This window comes from Rhinichthys klamathensis, unplaced genomic scaffold (assembly GCF_029890125.1).
Source record: "Rhinichthys klamathensis goyatoka isolate OS25496 unplaced genomic scaffold, OSU_Roscu_1.1 h1tg000015l_1, whole genome shotgun sequence".
Classification (NCBI taxonomy): domain Eukaryota; kingdom Metazoa; phylum Chordata; class Actinopteri; order Cypriniformes; family Leuciscidae; genus Rhinichthys; species Rhinichthys klamathensis.
In genome coordinates, this window is record NW_026606567.1 from 26,102 (window position 1) to 44,551 (window position 18,450).

At 37.4% G+C, this 18,450-nt stretch overlaps 1 protein-coding gene across 1 annotated transcript in view; it reads right to left on the minus strand.

The window, feature by feature from the left end:
• Window positions 1-18,450, minus strand: part of ntn1b (netrin 1b) — a gene marked incomplete at its 3' end in the record, with an annotated part of 54,984 nt that overhangs the window by 13,286 nt on the left and 23,248 nt on the right. The window contains exon 3 of the mRNA XM_056234055.1: window positions 14,465-14,653. Within this exon, the coding sequence (XP_056090030.1) occupies window positions 14,465-14,653 (189 nt within the window). The remainder of the gene's footprint in view (window positions 1-14,464; window positions 14,654-18,450) is intronic.

An 18,450-nucleotide genomic window follows, 5' to 3' on the forward strand; every position in this document is an offset into this window, starting at 1 on the left:
AACCATTGTATATCGACATGAAATATTAATTGAAAATCAACTGGCGTAGCGGGCCTGTAGCTGCATATTTCTACACGAGAATGCTTTGACGCGCTAACCACAGCTCATGATGCACAAGGGAACGTCTGCCAATTCCACTAACTGCGTTAAAACCACTGATCTATTAGGGGTGGTGAAAAAAATCGATTATTGATTAATCGCGATTATGTTATGGACGAGTATGAATCGATTATTACATTTTCAAAAATCGATTTTTTATTATATATATATAAAAAAAAATTGCATTATTTTATTTTGTAAAAAATGTTATACCGGAAGTTGAACGTCACGAACGCGCCCAGTTCCGCAAGCGCGTGTAACGGCAGCCAGAGCGAGTGAGAGCAGGTGTGCCGGAGACACACTGGCTGCGTGGCGGCGTCTCAGCTGCGTGGTGGCGTCTCAGCTGCGTGGTGTGTCCGTTTTTATTTCGGCTCCCATGTTAACTGGTGTGTCCGTTTTTATTTCGGCTCCCATGTTAACAGGTTAGAGCTTGCACACTGCCTGCATGAGCCGCGCGGAAAACGCGTGCATGCTAGAAATAGAACCGACGCCTATTTTTCACGCGACACGCAAGCGTGTTGGAAGCGTTTCCAGGCAAAATAGTCAAGTCAAGTCAAGTCACCTTTATTTATATAGCGCTTTTTACAATACAGATTGTATCAAAGCGCTTCACAGTGATAACATGAAAACAATATAACAAAGTTTGTTTAAAAAAAAATTGCGTCAATGTCCACCTTAAGTAAGGCAGATCAATAATATTATTGAATATTAAATGTTAAATGTCCCCAACTAAGCAAGCCAAAAGCCAAGGCAAAATAGAATAGGAAACGATGTTTATATGTCATTTTGTACACGAATACATATTAATAAATTACATTTTGATGTTTGAAAGTCTAGGTTTTGATATAAATTCAGATATCAATGTAATTTAAACAAATAATAATAATAATAATTATCGATTTTCAAATATTGCCATTATTTTTGCCTATATACAAATTTATGTCATTTTTATTTTTTAAACAATCGAGTCCTGGTGTTCACTACAGAGGTCATAGCATAACATATGAATAAAATATCTCTTTTTTTTCCATTTGTTTCTTATGCTCTTAACAATGTGATTACATGAAGAAGAAAAAAAACTTTTGAAAAAAACGTTCTGGGCCTCAGGAGGATATAAAGATAATAGGCTACAATAACAACATAGTGTGTCTTCTGAGTGACGGTCCACCATCAGGCTAAATATAGGCTCTTTAAAGCTACACAAAATTTGTAAATGTTATTGAAATAAACAGACAGCCCACTTCCCTATTTTTCGGATTTTGGAAGATGTGTGATAACAGTTGAAATTGTTGTCGTAAAGGCAAGAGGCAAGAGTTGAAATTGTTGTAGTAAGGATTAACACACCGCTAACCCAAATGTAGACTGTCCCTCTATGTCACCTAGCAGCAGACACGTTTCTGGTGTGCAAAGACACAGAAAACGCGACGCAGCTGACACGCAACAGAAACGCCACGCTCACGCCACGCAGCCAGTGTGTCTCCGGCCTAACGAGCGTTGCTTGCTACAACACCTTGTCTTTCTAGAAGAAAATTGTCCAATTTCTACAGTATGTTGGTTCTGATCTACTTCCTAAAGGAAATAAGCCTTTCATTTATTTGTTATTGTTTAGTTCAACTTGATGAGTCACAACACAATGTGATGTATTCATTTCTGTGTTCTACAGAACATAAGCTACATACAAATAATTCTGAAGTTATAACTACACGACACAGAAAGTGCTTTGAGTTGTTGTTACTCAATAAAAGAGTTAAGTAATTCAGCAGCTGACTTTTTTTAATACTGCAAACACTTTGTAGTGTATTTTCGTTTACTGTTGTGAAATGGAAAAATCAATAATCGCTAATCGCTAATCGAGAATCGTTAATAATCGAAAATCGACTGTAATCGAATCGGGACTTCAATAATCGTAATCGAATCGAATCGGGAAATCAGACCGATTAACCACCCCTATGATCTATAATGTCATTCTATATAGATCAGTGGTTAAAACGTATAATTTGTTTTAATTCAAATTACTTTTTAAATTTAATAACAGACATTTTCAAATTCCAAAGCTCGTAGAAGGTTTCTGTAAGACTGACTTACAAGTAAAATTTGGACAATACTTCCCTTCATGTAGCCTGTATTCTGCAGAAAAATACTGTAATTCACCAAAAGGGTTTTTTCATGTTCAAAATGGTTGTAGTATGTTCAGTGACTAGACTGGCTTACTACAGGTGAAATTGCCCCAATAACTCCCTTCATGTAGCCTATTTAGTAAACAATTATTATTTTATAAAAAAATTACTGTAATTAACCAAACGGGTTTTTGGTGACTTACTACAAGTGAATAATGTAAAATTTCACCTGACTTGTCACTAGGAACGTACTACAACCTTTGGAACATGAATAGAAAAACAATTTACAGTAAATTAAAAAATTGTTGGCTACTGTTCAATCGAGATATTGGCTGGACATAGTACAGTAACAGTAGGCTAAGTCAGTCTGCCCACTAGACTTCCAAGGTTATAATATAACCTTGGAAATATGTTCATTTGAATGAATGACTGGACGTTTATATTTTTTTGACTGTGAGTGGAGTTTGCAGATGGTCCCTTTATAAAATGAGGCGAATATCAAACTTCACTGCACTCTCGGACCGGTTGCTCTCCCATTCACATGCAAAGTTAAACGCAACTGCAGAATTTTTATTTCATGTTAAGCTTTTTCTTTTTAACAGGCTCGGGAAGGAAAATGTTATTAACTTGAAACGCCGTACATTGCGTTCATGTAGTCTCTTGTCTGTAGGCTATATAGTTTTCCTCCCATAGAGCATATTATAAAGAAAAAGCTTAACGTCAATGCAGTAAGACGGTGATATTTAAACTCAGTAGCCAATACACCTTACTGAACATGCAACGCGCGATTGCACGTTAAGCGTTTTATAATGGTTTTCTATGGGTGTTGTTCATAATCTGACGTAATGTTTGCCTCTATAAAGTATGCTTTATTAATAGGGTAGGCCTATATTATTGTGTACTAAATTTGGTGCTTCAATATCACTCTCATTAAGCGTCTTAAATGCGGAAGAACGCTTGATTATGCTGCCGTTGTCTGTTTTAGCAGAATACTGCCATCTAGTGGTAGCAGCTTTTCTCAGACAGCTGTGTGTGGATCGTGCAAGGCGAAACCCGCGAAATGAAAGTCTCAAAATCCAAATGAATCAAATAGGATCGACTCAGAAACGAGTCAATGAATGCACGCTCGTCACCTGATCCACACATGCACGTCTTCTGTGTTGCATGTGCAAATTATGATACACTAATACAAAGGAAAACATTTGTATTCACAAAAATGTCTCTATTTGTACAAATTGCTTCACATTCATTCAATTTTGAATTTTGCTCACGCAAGTTGAAAGGCATGGATAAAACATTTCTGCAACATGTATCAAGTTCATTGATAAGTGTGCTTGCACGTGTTAATCATTTTGATACTATAATCGTCCCATAAGAGTACGCCTATGCCCATCAGAGCGCTGGGCTCGGTCGGCTGCGCTGCAATTAAAAAAAGGGCAAGACAACACTGCACAAATTTCCAAAGAACCCAGCGTTAAGGGACCAGTGGATGGATTTTGTTTTTCCAGAGCAGCAACGGAGTTGTGCAAGTGTTTTTGTTTGTTCCCTTTATTTCGACGGTAATAGTTTTATAAACAAGGCCCAGTTCAACGCCGGATTTGCAGATCGCCTAATACTTTTAAGATGGAGCAGTCCCAACGATAAAGGTTCACGGTCATGCGTTGGAACCGCAGGCGGTGAGTAAAACTGCTTCAAATGTCTGTGAGTTGTTAACTATCGGCGTGTAAGCACAGCAAATAAACAACATGATCACATACAGATAATGTATATCTATGGACAGGGGTGCACATAACTGGTACGCAGGTACGCATGCGCGACATAAATCAGAAATGCGTAATGCCACTTGTTATTACGCGCCTTTGCGTACTTAAAGGGTAACTGTCGCCAAAATGCAACCTAGGGTCTTTTTGTTAATCTACCCGAGGCAAACTTTCATTTAAAAGCATAATTAGAATGGAAACGCCACTTTTAAGTTTGACCGTATTTTCGTTTTCGGTCAAATTGCCTTTTGAATGGGAGAGCTAGGGGCACGTATATGATAGCATCAAAAATCGCTATTTTTAAAACACTAAGAAGGCTCGACACAACATGAAACTTTGCTGGAAGTATCACCAGGGGCTCTACACATGAACTCGAGCATTGAGAACATTGTTTGTGTACACAGAGTTTTCTAAAAAGAAAGATAGTGAACAACTCACTGTAGCTGTGTCCGCCGGAACAGTAACACCCGCATTTTGTCAGTCAAAAATAGTCGATCTCCGAATGCGAACTGAACTGACTCTGAATTTTAGTATTGTTTCTTATATCCTTTTTCAAATACAAGGTCAATATTGTTTTTCACTTACGACAAAACAACAAATTATCCGTAAATTTATATGGAACTAAGCTTTAGGAGCTTTCCATCTTTACTCTCCTCCCTGTTAAGTTGCATTCGGAGATCGACTATTTTTGACTGACAAAATACCGGCTGACACAGCTATAGTGAGCTGTTCAAAATCCTCACCATGAAGTCTAATGAACTAAACAATCAAATTACACTTCAAATTAATTTTTTCCAAAGATGTTTTCTGTCATTTTAGGTAGTTTTTTTCGCGCTGATGTAAATTTAAGTGTTCGTTTTTTAAAATAAGTTCGGTCTTTAGTTAGTTATTTGATGCTATAAAAATGGGAATGTGATGTCATGATTGACAGCTGTGATTGACAGCTTCTACACTGAGGAGGACTGCACTTATTAAGACCACGCTACATATGGGGTGAGTACCAAACACCATCTCCTGGTACTCACCTGAGTAACTCACTGAAAAAGTTATGTGCACCCCTGTCTATGGAGCATGCGATGTATGGTGTGTGTGTTTAAATACATTTGTTTAGCTGGCCACTGTAGGTGTCAGTTTGTTTATTGTAAAAATAAATCATGTCCTCATAAACCACGAGTCTGTCTGTTTACAACACACAAATGTTATAAAACTCGCGCATGACATGGTGTTCTAAAAACACTGCGCTCAAGTTCAAATCATTTCTATTTTTTTTTAAAAACGCTCGAGACCTTATGGTTTTCACCCATGCATTTCACTGCCCATCTCACGTTTTTGTGAGCAAAAACGCGTTCTGTATGAACGAGCCCTTAGTATTGTTTAGATCCTTGTTCTGCATAGGATTACTATCTGATTGTTAGCCATGATTTATTTTAGGATGTCATTCACAAATTCCAAACGCTCTCAACGCAAAAGCTTCGCGCGCTCGTGTCGTGATTATTTAGCTCCGCCCACACGGCAAGCCTCCACCCGCTCGGGTTTTTCCGGAAAGACTCGGTACAGCCTATCTTTCTTTTATAAATATAATAAAACTAAAGACTTTTTGGAGATATGAAGGATGCAATACTACTCTATAGGTACTCAAGATTAACATGAGATTGAGTGAAACTAAGTGTTTCACCCCCCCTTTAATTTTTTCTTTCAGCTCGCTCATGCAATTGCAATTAATGGAGACTTCAAAAATGATACAAAAGCACGATAAAAGTAGCCCAAATGACTTGTGCACTATATTCTACATAGTCCTGCAGAGGGTAGTTACGTAATCGGATTGAGTCAGTGAACTACTCATTTAGACCTGTTTTGTGAACTGAATTAAACGATTCATTGAAAAGAGCCGACTCAAAAGAATAATTTGTTCACAAACCAGATATTGCTACTTTCTTTAAAGAAATCAACACAGAGATCTAGGTTGGATTTTTACGATTTTTAAAAAAAATACATTTTCAAGTTTGAATTTACTGTAGGGCTTTAGAATACTTATATTTTATGGTGATTTTTGCATCGTTTTTGTATTCTCTTTTCATTGTAACTGTATGAAAAATCATTTAAATGTCAAATTCCTCCGTGTTTCACAAAAGAAAGTCAAAGGTAGGGCTGCATGATTTAGGGGAAAATCTAATTGAACATTTTCTGATAAAAATAGTGATAGGGACTTAAGGTGGAATTTTTTTTTTTTTAAACAATAGATTTTTTGACAATTGACTAAAATGACCATTTAGATTTTATATCAATATGACTATAAAATAGTCTATAAAATTATATGACTATAAAATTATTATTATTACTATTATTTGCATTTTCTGTCTAAACTGCCACATGTAGAGATGGGTTTGTGTGGAGCAGCATTTACTGCAAATCAAGCCACTTCGAGACACGTTTCACTCTGATTATATTTTTTCCGTTAAACCCTAGCCTTTACAATTTGATAGTTGCACAAAGGCAAAGTTGCACTAAGTCGAGCAGCCTTAGTCAAAGGGGTTAATAATGATATGAGGGTGAGTAATAATAATAATAATACGTTTTATTTATATAGCGCCTTTCCAGGGCTCAATTACGCTTTACAATGAACAAGCAACAATAATGGCAATGGACAATAAATACGAGTGGACGAGTAAATAAATAGTGACAGATCTTTTATTTTTGGATGAACTTGCACAAATATGGGACAGAGAGAAATGTCGTAGTTCTGGAGGGTGGCATGGTCTTTATTCTGAACTCAATGAGGGATGAAGTTGTTAATCTGGGATATGAAGCATGAGGTGTTCCAGACTGCCACTGACAATGGATCTGGTTTTGGGTCTGATTTGTCTTGGTAGGTGCTCTGCCGTCTTGTTATTTACAAGCGATATTCCTTCCTTTTCCAAACGACCCCCTATAGAATTTTCGTACGCGCTGAACACTGCTGGCACGATGTTGCGTTTCCTATCCAAAATAAGCACAATGAGATGGTTGCCTGACACGAACAATAAATACAGCAGTCCGCTACACAACGTCACAAAGTTGAGGAGTTTTTCACCTGAGACGAGTGAAGCAATCAGCTTGACAATGGTGACTGGAACTCCTCAGCATTTCCCGGACAAGCTTTGACTCTACCGGCCATATTCTGTATGTTAAGGTCATTACAAGACCTTACAAGCCCGTATCCCTCGCATCTGGCCTCCGAGCATCCCATATATAGCCCGAGTAAATGTTTTGGCTGGCAGGGGAAAGCTGTTTAAAACCATTTGTAACCTCCCCTGAATCAAATGCATTCCTCTTGTGATAACACACAGCAAAGTCAATGTAACATGGGCAGTGTTTGCCATCCATCACATCTGCACATTAGAACCTGACAGTCCGCAAAAAAATTAAGCTACCCCAGTGATTGGGTTAGCAGCCTCTCATATCAATTATGCTGTGGTTTGTTGAAGCTTTCAGTTCGTCAAACTCTGGGTCCGCTAGAGTCAGATGAGAATACAAGTTATCTTGGCTTGAAGTTGGGAAATATGCAATAGCAAAGAATGTTTTGTGAGTGAATGGACTATGGGAACACGGGGGACAGACATTGTGAAATTCATCTGTGGACCAACCGTGGATCAAATCCATGCATTTAAAACTACAGCCGCCTTGGAATGTCTGATTTCGCAAGGCTGTGAACGGATTTCATTTTTCATATGAAAAATATAATATATATATATTTAAAGTAATATAATATAATAAGATTATCTAAATATATCTTTAGGCATGCATTTGCACAACTGTATGCCCATCTTTTTTTTTATTCATTTCATGTCCATAATCAGGCCACGTTGCAAAACCTAGTGAGTAGGAAAGTTGCATAAGAGACTGTTTGGAACGTTCTACATGGGCAGCAGGTGTGTCAAACGAATTATGGTCCTCATGTGAAGTGCATGGGAGATTACACTCACAATTGATTTCAACAGGGTGTGCAACAATAGCATTAGCATAAGTTTGCCAAGATACTTTCAAAATACATAGAAATACACACTGGAATATTATTAATTATTTAATTTAGTTTTTATCAATATTTTTGGCATTAAACCATTATTTATAACCAACATTTCTGTCATTTATCCATATTGAATGGTTCTTTTCACTAAGCCTTTCACAATGCATTGCTTTGTTTGCAAAGGATATGCAGTGCTCCCTTAGAAATTGGCCAAAATAAAGCATAATAATACTACCTACTGTACGTTTTGATATATCAAAAGGCCACGATATACTTCAAACGAAATCGAAGAACGAACAAAATCAGGCCGAAACGAAGTTTGTTTGGAGTTCATTTTGGGAGTTCGAAACAACTTGTACAAACTTTCTGGAAAAGTAGTACTTCTGATGAAATGAGACACTGTCACACAATATGTAAATGTATTATTTACCTATTATCACTCTAAAGCCGCTTTGGTTACAATCTAGATTGTTAAAAGCGCTATATAAACGAAGATGACTGTCACTGTTTTTCATGTTTAATACGGTAAAGCTGATTGATTTTAAGCAATCTATTGCTATAATAAATTGCTATTGCTATAATATTGCTATGATCTAAGCTATAATATGACGTGACTTTATGGAGTGCCGATTACAGAGCTCGTGCAAACAAACATATCCACGTTGCTATGATCAGATGCTTTTCTTATGCTTTATTAAATTGCTTGCTAGTTTTATAATTTTGTTGCATGTTTATTTTGTTATTGAGAGTAAAGCGCGCTGCACATATTTACATATTCATCTAACCGTCGCTTTTAGCAGTGTGGGCGGCGTCAGTCAGATGTGCGATAACAGAATATCGCAGGTCACGTATTTCGAATTTCGCAAGCGCCAACGCTCTACTGTTTGAGCTACAGGAAATAACAGAACCTTACACCCCATCTGACCACTAAGTGTGAACATGAGGTCTAGAACATGTGCATAATCTCTGGTGTCTTTACATTTATTTTCTTTCATGGGTGAGTGAATAATTGGCTTGTTTCACTATTATTGTTAATACGCTCTGTTGTCCCAAATTCTATAGCAGTCCTCCTTGTCTGCTTGGTCTGTGCTCATTTTCCAGGGAAACCCCATTTTACAAAAACTGTCTTATTCTAATCTCTTTCAGCTCAAAGTCATTAGAGTTGTATATCATGCAATTAAATAAAATTTTATATAAAATAATCTGGGGCCTATTTGTTCAATATTTGTTCATATGAAGAAGGACCTTTTGAATCCAAACCCAAATTTAATGTTTTCATTATGTAGTTGATCCTCAAAATAATTTATATTCAGAAATGGTGTAATTTATTATTTATTTAATTACATAAATTATTCTGGATAATAATTGCTGGCTTAATAATTGTTCTCAGTACTGCTACTTTTGTTTACCCAAGTAAGTGTATCCAAGTAAATGCAAAAATGTCTTATTCAATTTAATTCTTACATATGGATTCTTTACATATGGACTATTAATATAAAACGGTCATTTAAGCAAAGCTAATATTGTCTAATGTTGTCTTTTCTCAACTTTTCAGCATTTTAGTTTTTGCTCTTGTAACTTAGCAATTGCTAAACTGTGAATAATTTTGATTCTCTGTGATAAATTGTGTGTGATGTCCTTTACCTAAGTAGCTTTGGATAAAAGCATCTGATTAAATCCAAATATATATTACATAAATACACAGACCCCCTGGGTTTGGCGGTCGCGCCGGCGATACCAGCTCGCTTTTTTTCTTATCAGTGCAAAAGAGACTCAAAATACTCTGTTGATTTTGATCTTACATATGTAAGTGTTATACATCATTCAAAACTGTTAAATGTCTTCATTTATTTGTGTATACTCATAATAAACACAAAAATGTTGTGTTTTTCATAAAATAAAATAAAATAAACAATGCGCATTCTGCCGTCTCTCTCAATGTGAGGTTCATTCTGAAACGCGATAGAAAATGAACTGTAACTCAGCGAATGTTTGTCACACAGACTTGAGACATATGTCTTTAAAGAGCTTGAAGTCAAAATATCAAATTCTAAATATCAAAAACAAATATTCTGTTTAAGTAATCCGTATGAAAGCAACGACATGAACAGTTTCTTCAGTCCGTGCTCATTAGCTCTAATGTGACCACACCCACACGCGCAAGAGCGATTGACATGCAAATCGTCCACGTGAAGTAACGCAGAAGGAACGCCCTGTAAACGCCCCATCACCTCACAAACAAAGAATCAGTAGCCTACCCCTCTGCTTTTCATGAGTTTGGAAGACACATTGTGTTTGTGCTGTGCTGTCCAGTTTACCTTGGATTTACCTCAGAAGAATTAGAAGATTGCGATTTGAAGATGAGAAAGATTTTTAAGGTAAGACATGTCCACTCATAATAGTAAGCATGTTATTGTTATATAAACTTTACATTGTAGCAACTAGTCAAACTGGTACCAGACTAAAATGTACTTTATGAAATGAGATTGGAGTAAAAACATGAAGCCTAATGCTAAATTTATATACTTGTACACAAGGATGTTTTTATGTTCGGTAATAAAACACAGCATGATATAAAAGTAGGCTAGTATGAGTGCTCTAATATGGTGAATATTATAATGTTTAGACCCGTGTTTACTGTTAAATACTGTTTTTGTGGATATCTGCTCAAACGTAGATAATGTATAATTTGGTAACAATAATGTTTCATAGTTTGGAGCGGCTCGATTGCTTCAGTAAATGTTCTCTGCACGCACTGTGAGTTTTAGTCACTCGCGCTGTGGGTTTGAAAGGCATTAGGCTTCATGTTTTTACTTACTCCAATCTCATTTCATTACATCATAACGAATGTAAACATTTGAAGTAACATATGATAATCCATATATTTTTCTTTAGTGTAGTGTTACTGAAGTGTTCATTTTTAACGATATATAGGCCGCCAGCTATAGGCTTTTATTATTATTATTTTATGCCGCCCTACACGTATATGCCTACAAGGTACAACAAACCTGGTGTTCATTTTATATATATATATATATATATATATATATATGTGTGTGTGTCTGTATTTTGTCAATTTTAAATCACAATAATTTTAACCAGAAAAATCTAAAACGTAATCCCAAAATCATGCAGCCTATAGTTTATCTTGTTCTTTAGTTTATCAGCATGTTAACAGTGGTTTAGTTTTTTTTACAAGGACCAGATTCTACTGATGAGTCCTGCTGACTTAAACATTCACATGAGTCTCTGTACATGAACATGGTAAAATGAAAAATCAAACACCTTGGAAATGACAGGTATTTACTATGTTTCAGGAATGGCACAAAGTTATGTGACTGTTCAAGTCTCTGTCTTTAGATCAGTGTGTTCAATAATGAGCTTTTTTTGTTCTTTGTTGTGTATCTTTGGATTATGTTGTATTGTAAATAAATCCAAACAATCAAAAAAACATTCTTTTTTAAATCTCTCCTCATTCTTTGTGCAAGGTTCCTCATAATGATAGGGCCTGCTAGCACCTGATAGCGCCATTATGGGAGGGTCTTTGTCTTTCTAAGGTGTGAAACACATCAATATTAATGTATGGTTAACGCCTCCCCGCATAAAGCTTTCTTACACAAAACATGTCTTACAAATTTTAAATCAATATATTGTTTTATCTGAATGAGTACGCAGGATGATTTTCACATAGTTTTGAAGCAAATATTCTAGGCTACGTGATAAAATTTCCAAAAGTCTTGTAAAGAAATAATCAGTATGGGTTTCATGACCTTATTTCAGTGACAATTTTTTTGTGTTTTTTCACAAACTACCGTAATTCCTCAAATAAAGACCGGGGCCTTTATTTACCTGAACTGCAGATGGTAGCCGGCTTTTATTTGAAGCAGGCTTTTATTAGAGGCAGGCCTTTATTTCTAATTCGCGATCCCCGCCCGCCCGCCAGCCAAGTTTCCATGGTGACGCGTCATGCTTGGCACGTGTTCACCACAGCCAAAATAGCGCTGTATGACAGATGTAGCGCTTTTATTTCTAAATATTAACAAACTTGCTTACCATGTCATCAACTATCTTCTATTCTGACTCTCAAATCCGTGTAAGTGAGTTTGTTTTGTCGTTTAAAACCCTTTATAAATTATCTTAATCTGTAACGTGAGATGGGCACCGCAGTTCAGAGGTTCCTGTCTGTTGGATTTGTTACGTTACAGCGCGTGAATTCTTCAGTTTCTCCCGAAATACATGAAAGTAAGTGGCCGGTGAACTGGGAGAAGAATAGAGTAAACTTTATAGTTACTTACACTGTGTATCTGATATGAATAAAACACGTCGCCAAATATATTTGAATGGATTGTTATTGCTGCTTCCATAGACACCATTGTGTATTTTACAAACTATAAATGTATTGTTTTGCTATAAATCATATCTATTTAAATGTCTGAAACCTAAAATAAACATGTGGTTAAAAACACTGAATAGTTGTGATATGACAACCGCTGAGCGAGTCCGTCTTTGAGTGTACACTAATTTTTCCCCGGCCTTAATTTGAGACCGGCCTTTATTTGTCCGCGTTGACCACGCCCCCGGCCACTATCAGAGGCCCGGCGTTTATTTGAATACCGGTCTTTATTTGAGGAATTACGGTATGCATAAACATCATTATCTCAAAACTACAAGCTTTTACATATATGATGCTGACATATTATTGTAGTTTGTGCTGAATACAGTGTAATAAGAATTTAGCCATGAAAATGTCACAAGTAACAGAAAGAAGCACAAATCAAATGTCAGAGCATGTCAGGACACCTCCAGGACCCAGAAAACACCTCAGACCCCAGAGGGTTAATAACAATGACCATCTACAAACCTCATTATAGTATAACTTTGACGATTTTCAACCCGCTTTGTATTGTTACAATGTCAGTAGTACTATATGCTCGTTCTCCGTGTCACCAGGACTGAGAAATTCATTTCAGCCACATGTATTTGTCAGCCACAATTCAGGGCTTTCATAAAAACTACAGAATATACTTCCGCATTTTTGTATCCCCACCCACAGACAGTCGGATCGACAGAGGGTTATTAACAGAACAGTTATTGTAAGATTATGCTTATCATTGAAAATTGCATTGTTTGTCTACTCTTTAAACAGCATTATGGTAAAAATAGGACACCATGGCAGTAGCTTTTTTACCTGTACCCGGTGGTGTTTTTCTTTGAGGGGTTGGGCAGAACTGACAGAACAACAGTTCCCTTTAGAGTTTGGTTCTCTCGACATTGTGTCAGTCGCTGATGCTATTGGTAAACGCTTTTTTCAGAGAATACTGAAGCCCTATGAAATCTCGCAGACAATGGCGTTCAAGCGCGAAATAGAGGCAGGCTCTTCCGCTCAATAAGGCGCCGCTGAACGTTTTTCTCTCAGAATCTTTCTCTTTCAGACTGCCTTCAAGAAGCCATCTACAGCTCGCCGTTGAGGTATGCTCGCCAGAGGACGATTCCTGGATTGCCGCTCACCCTGTAGCATTCCCGTGAGTATGACATTTTTCTTTCAGATTCCTTCCGGACCGCTTTGTTTTCTGCCTGGGCGATGCCCACTCAGAAGCACCGCTGCTCCTGACTCATGTGATGAGCTCTTGCCTACAAAGTGTCCGCGTTTCTCTCACCCAACCCTTCAGGAAACAAACCCGGCTTCTCATGCTCTCTCTTCTGTGGTGGAGCTGCGAGCTGAGCAAAGAGACTACACCTAAGGGTTTTCTAGTTCCACAGGTCTCTGCCATGTACAGAAGAGAAAACATTTCCCGCCGCTCACTTATTCACACTATATAAGCATCCCCCTGCCTCAGAGCAGCAGTCAGTCGTGTACAAAGCACAAAAAGCTTCCGGCCGCAACGATATTCACACGAAATCCACATGATGTCCGCTCACTCATTCACACACACAATATTGCCTGCCTCGAATAAAGCGTAATGTGTTTGGGATTAGGGCTGGGTGATCTAGCCAAAAAAAAATCATAATACAATTTATCGATTTTTATCGAAATGTCTGCCATTCTTTTTTATTCTATATTTTGTTACTTTGTAAGGTTTTTTAAATAGGGACATTAGTTTGTCTGTACTGCTCAGTCACTTGCAAAATAGTAAAACCAACATGAAAAAGAATCGTGATAAAATCGTGAATCGTGATTTTCCTGAAAAAATCGTGATATGATATTGTTGCCATATCGCCCACCCCAAATTATGGGTGTTTTAAGTCTTCCTACCTATTTGGCCAAAGGTAAGACAACAGCCTTTTTTCTCCGTTTTTTTTTTTTTTGTCAGGTACCATCAATTAAAAAAAAAAAAAATCGCCTTTTTACTGTATAGGCATACAGCCAAGTTCTCTTTTAGGTTGTTTTAGGCTAGTTTGGACAAAATTTTGAGGAATATTAACATTTAAAAAATAATAATAATTTTATCTAGATTTAAAGTACATTATTTGCAGTGATTGCTTACCTTTGCAGGCTCGTCTGTGTGAGATGGCCTTGGTCATGTCTCTGTAGTAGCCCTCTTTACAGTAGTGGCAGTGGCGTCCGGCTGTGTTGTGTCTGCAGTTGAGACACACTCCTCCACTCCTGCGGCCCGATAGCTTATACAGCTCCATGTTGAAGCGGCAGCGGCGGGCATGAAGATTACAGTGACAGGCTTTGGAAGAGATGGACATTGGGAAGATGAGAGAAAAACAAGAGATATATTTAGTGGCAGTTCTTCAATTATCACAAATACATTACCTTGTCTGTTTCTGTTTAAAAATATTTTTTACACATTCCTTTTGAGAGCTTTAACTGACAGGAAATTGCAAAGGGAAAATGACTGCGAGATCACATTCCAACAATTTTACAAGTGCTTATCTGTAAAATACCCATGAAGTACATTTCTCAAACATTATATATTTTAGTGAACAATCATACAATTGCTTTATTGGTGGTGAAGGTTGTACCACTTCTGGTAATGTGGAGTCTGAATCTGATGTGATGTGAAATGATTTTCTGTCCCCTGGTGATCATAGAATACCATTAACACAGTGAGCGAGAGAGTATAGGCCAGATTCATCTAGACATATGACTAGTATCCTGAGAGAGTTTTATTATTTTAATGACATCATTGGATCTCTGGGCTTCCGTCCATTTACAATGTTTCAATAAGAGACAATGGCTTTATAAAACTACTCGCTCCAGATCCGGCACACACACACACACCTGCCCATGGCTTTGACCTCCAACCCTTACTGGCAAATGGTGTTCAAGCTTCATCTATTTCTACAGGGGTTGGACAATGAAACTGAAACACTGGCCAATATAGTGTTGGAGGTTGCATGTCTGTATATGCGAGGCCTGGTGGCCAATCTTCACTGATTGCACATTCCATCAGTAAGAGCAGAGTGAAGGTTGAATTAGCAGAGCAATAGCACAGCTGTACATAAAATATTGCAATACACACAACATAACGGGAGACATATCAGAGTTCAAAAGAGGCAGATTGTTGGTGCGCGTCTCACTGACTAGGCTATCTATCTTTCTATCTGATCAGTGTGCCGCACAAGTCCTGAAAAGTGAAGCCAAAGCTTCCCCAGGTGGCTGGATGCAGTATAGGTCATAAACCCCGCCCTCTTCATGTAATCGAATGGGACGTAAGACAAACTAAACAATCAAATTACACTTCAAATACATTTTTTCCAAAGATGTTTTCTGTCATTTTCGGTAGTTTTTTTATCACGCTGATGTAACTTCAAGAGTTCATTCTTTAAATAAGTTTAGTTTTAGTTATTTGATGCTATAAAAACGGGACGTCATGATTGACAGATGAGATTGACAGCTTCTCTGAGTGAAGTAGTCACTGAGGCACCAACTGACTTTTTTCTGGATTTTCTTGAGGAGAATGGAGCTTTAACTTTAATTTCTACAATTGCATTACTGTTTATTTCACTCCAACCTAATGAGTTGTTTGCAGTAAACTGTACCAGAGACAATTTATATAGAGACATGCCACTTCCTCAATCCTCAATACAACTATATAGGGAAAACCCGTAACGGCAAAGATGGCGGTTGTATGCACATGCCCCGCCCCTCCCGCTGGAAAGCTTTTAACAGTCAAGCCGGGAAACATGTAAGCCTATCGTCTGGTTCCACTGACGCATGCGCACAGTTGAGGTTTGTGACAGCGGAGACGAGAACCCTTGCGCATGCGTAGTAAACATATAACCTGTCGGGAAAAAGACCTTTTAAACCTTATTTTGGGGCAAAGTCATCAAACTTTTTCAGCGTTTTTTATCATATTTTACTGCTGTTTCTATACAAGCAGTTTTTATGTCCCGGTGACCAGTGAAAGTGCAGTTCTGACTCTCTGCCCATTCATTTAGATAGGAGCCTGGTCTTGTTAGTCCGAAATAGCTGCCCGGCTTTATTAAAAAAAAAAAAGCTGCGGCTTTATTAAAATGGAAGAGTGAAGCTGCGTAGTCCTTTTTTTTTTTTTCAGTCTATGGATCGATATAGAACAGAGATGGGCAACTCCATTCCTGATATAAAGTATATACGTTGAAATAACCACAAAAGAGAAGCCACATTCGTACTGCTACACACAGACTGAAGGCACCATCACACCTGCTGAGTGAAATAGGGACATGGACTGTCACTCACACATACACAGAAAAAAAGTGCTAAGCAGCTGTCATGTTTTATCCTGCCGACACTTCAACCACTCATCATAGTGATAACATACCAGGCCTTGACTATGTCTCTCTCTCTTTTACACACGATCTTCCATGCTACTTCTGATAGCGACAATTTTTTTACTTTAAGAAACGCATTTAAAAAATAACAGTGTGCTCATACATAGTCAAGTCAGTTCTGAAATGAGGCCTCCATGTTGAAATTATTTTTTGTGACTTTTCAGCTGGAAAAACACAACACAAATTGATATTGTAACAGTAAATGAGAATTGAAACTAATTGCTCTCCTTGCACCAGCTCCAGGGCACTTTCTTCTTTTTTCTCTGAAAAGAATGAACATGTTTTTCCATTTTCAAACCCTAATTCATTTTATTTGCGCCGAAATTTTTTCCTCACCCTCAGCAGATCTGTGCTTGTGTAATGTTTGTCAAAACATTGTTTGTTTGCACATTAAATCTCTTGCTTGTTTTTACTCCGTTATCTTCTTATAGGATCACAATATTATTACAAATATGTCACAATGTCAGTTAATCAGACATTGAGGAGATGATTTATTATTGATTGCCTAAACTAGCTGGAAATGGAAAAAGTCTGTTACATTTGTCATTCATCCAGGCACGCCAAGCTTGCATGTGAAAAGACATTCAGCCAAGCATGGCTCCATTATTCACAACAGAGACCAGCTCCTCTCACTACGAAAGCCTTGCAGGTTTTTTTGGGCAAGTGACTAGTAATCCTCAGAGAAATGAAAATCTAAAGCAAGGAGGTGTAGAAATGGGGCAAATGATCAGGTTAAACTCAGATGGTATAAACATGGTTAAATGAACTGAATCGTGCCATTAATGTTACCATTGAGTGATTCCAAATGGTGCATGTGTACCAAAGAGGGCAGATACATTGGTTAAAAAAAGACGACCCATCAGTGTTTGGACATCGTTTGTACCCAATATATATATATACTAAATACCACTATTTTACTACACCAGCTACTTTAAGAGTTTAAACTACAGCTCATTTCCACAGGCTTTTTTTATTATTATTATTATTTTGGGAAAGTAGCAAAGATTCCAGGAGTATATGACTGTACAATAATGACTGTACAATAATGAATCATATTTATCTATCTGGAATGCTTTTGATAGCCTTAGATAAATGTAAGCTCAAAGGAAAAAGAGAGTTACTCATGAGTCACTAATATGATCATTGATATCATAAATTGCCATGTGTGAGTTGAGAATAAGTATTTATGTGGAAAGAAGTGGATGTACAGCATCGGGGTTGACAATTTAGCAACTTTGTCACTAGATTAGTGACTTTTCGACTTATCATACACCTGTAGCGAGCGATTTCCCCCATTAGGCCTAAATATGTAAATGGAAACAGCTTTATTGGACATTCAGCTATATTAATATTAAAATACAGTATGTGAGCATGGATTAGGGGAGAAAGACCGTTTACACGACATCGTCTAACGTTAGTGACATATAGCGACTTTTTGAGCAGGCTTTACCAACTTTCCATTGTAAATAGACTCTTGCTTTTTTTCATTCCGTCAGAAATAAGAGTTAATATTTCTGTTTGATGTAGGTATAAAAACACATGATTTTAGTTGCTATCAGCTAATTTGAGTAGCTTTGGAGCTTTGGTGGTACAATTAACCCTAGGTTTGCCAAGTTAGAAACACACACTACTAACTTAGCCTACCTAGTTCTGAAGTGTTTCCAGTAAGCTAGTTTTTCCAATGAGAGGCAGAGTTACACAACCAAACGATACA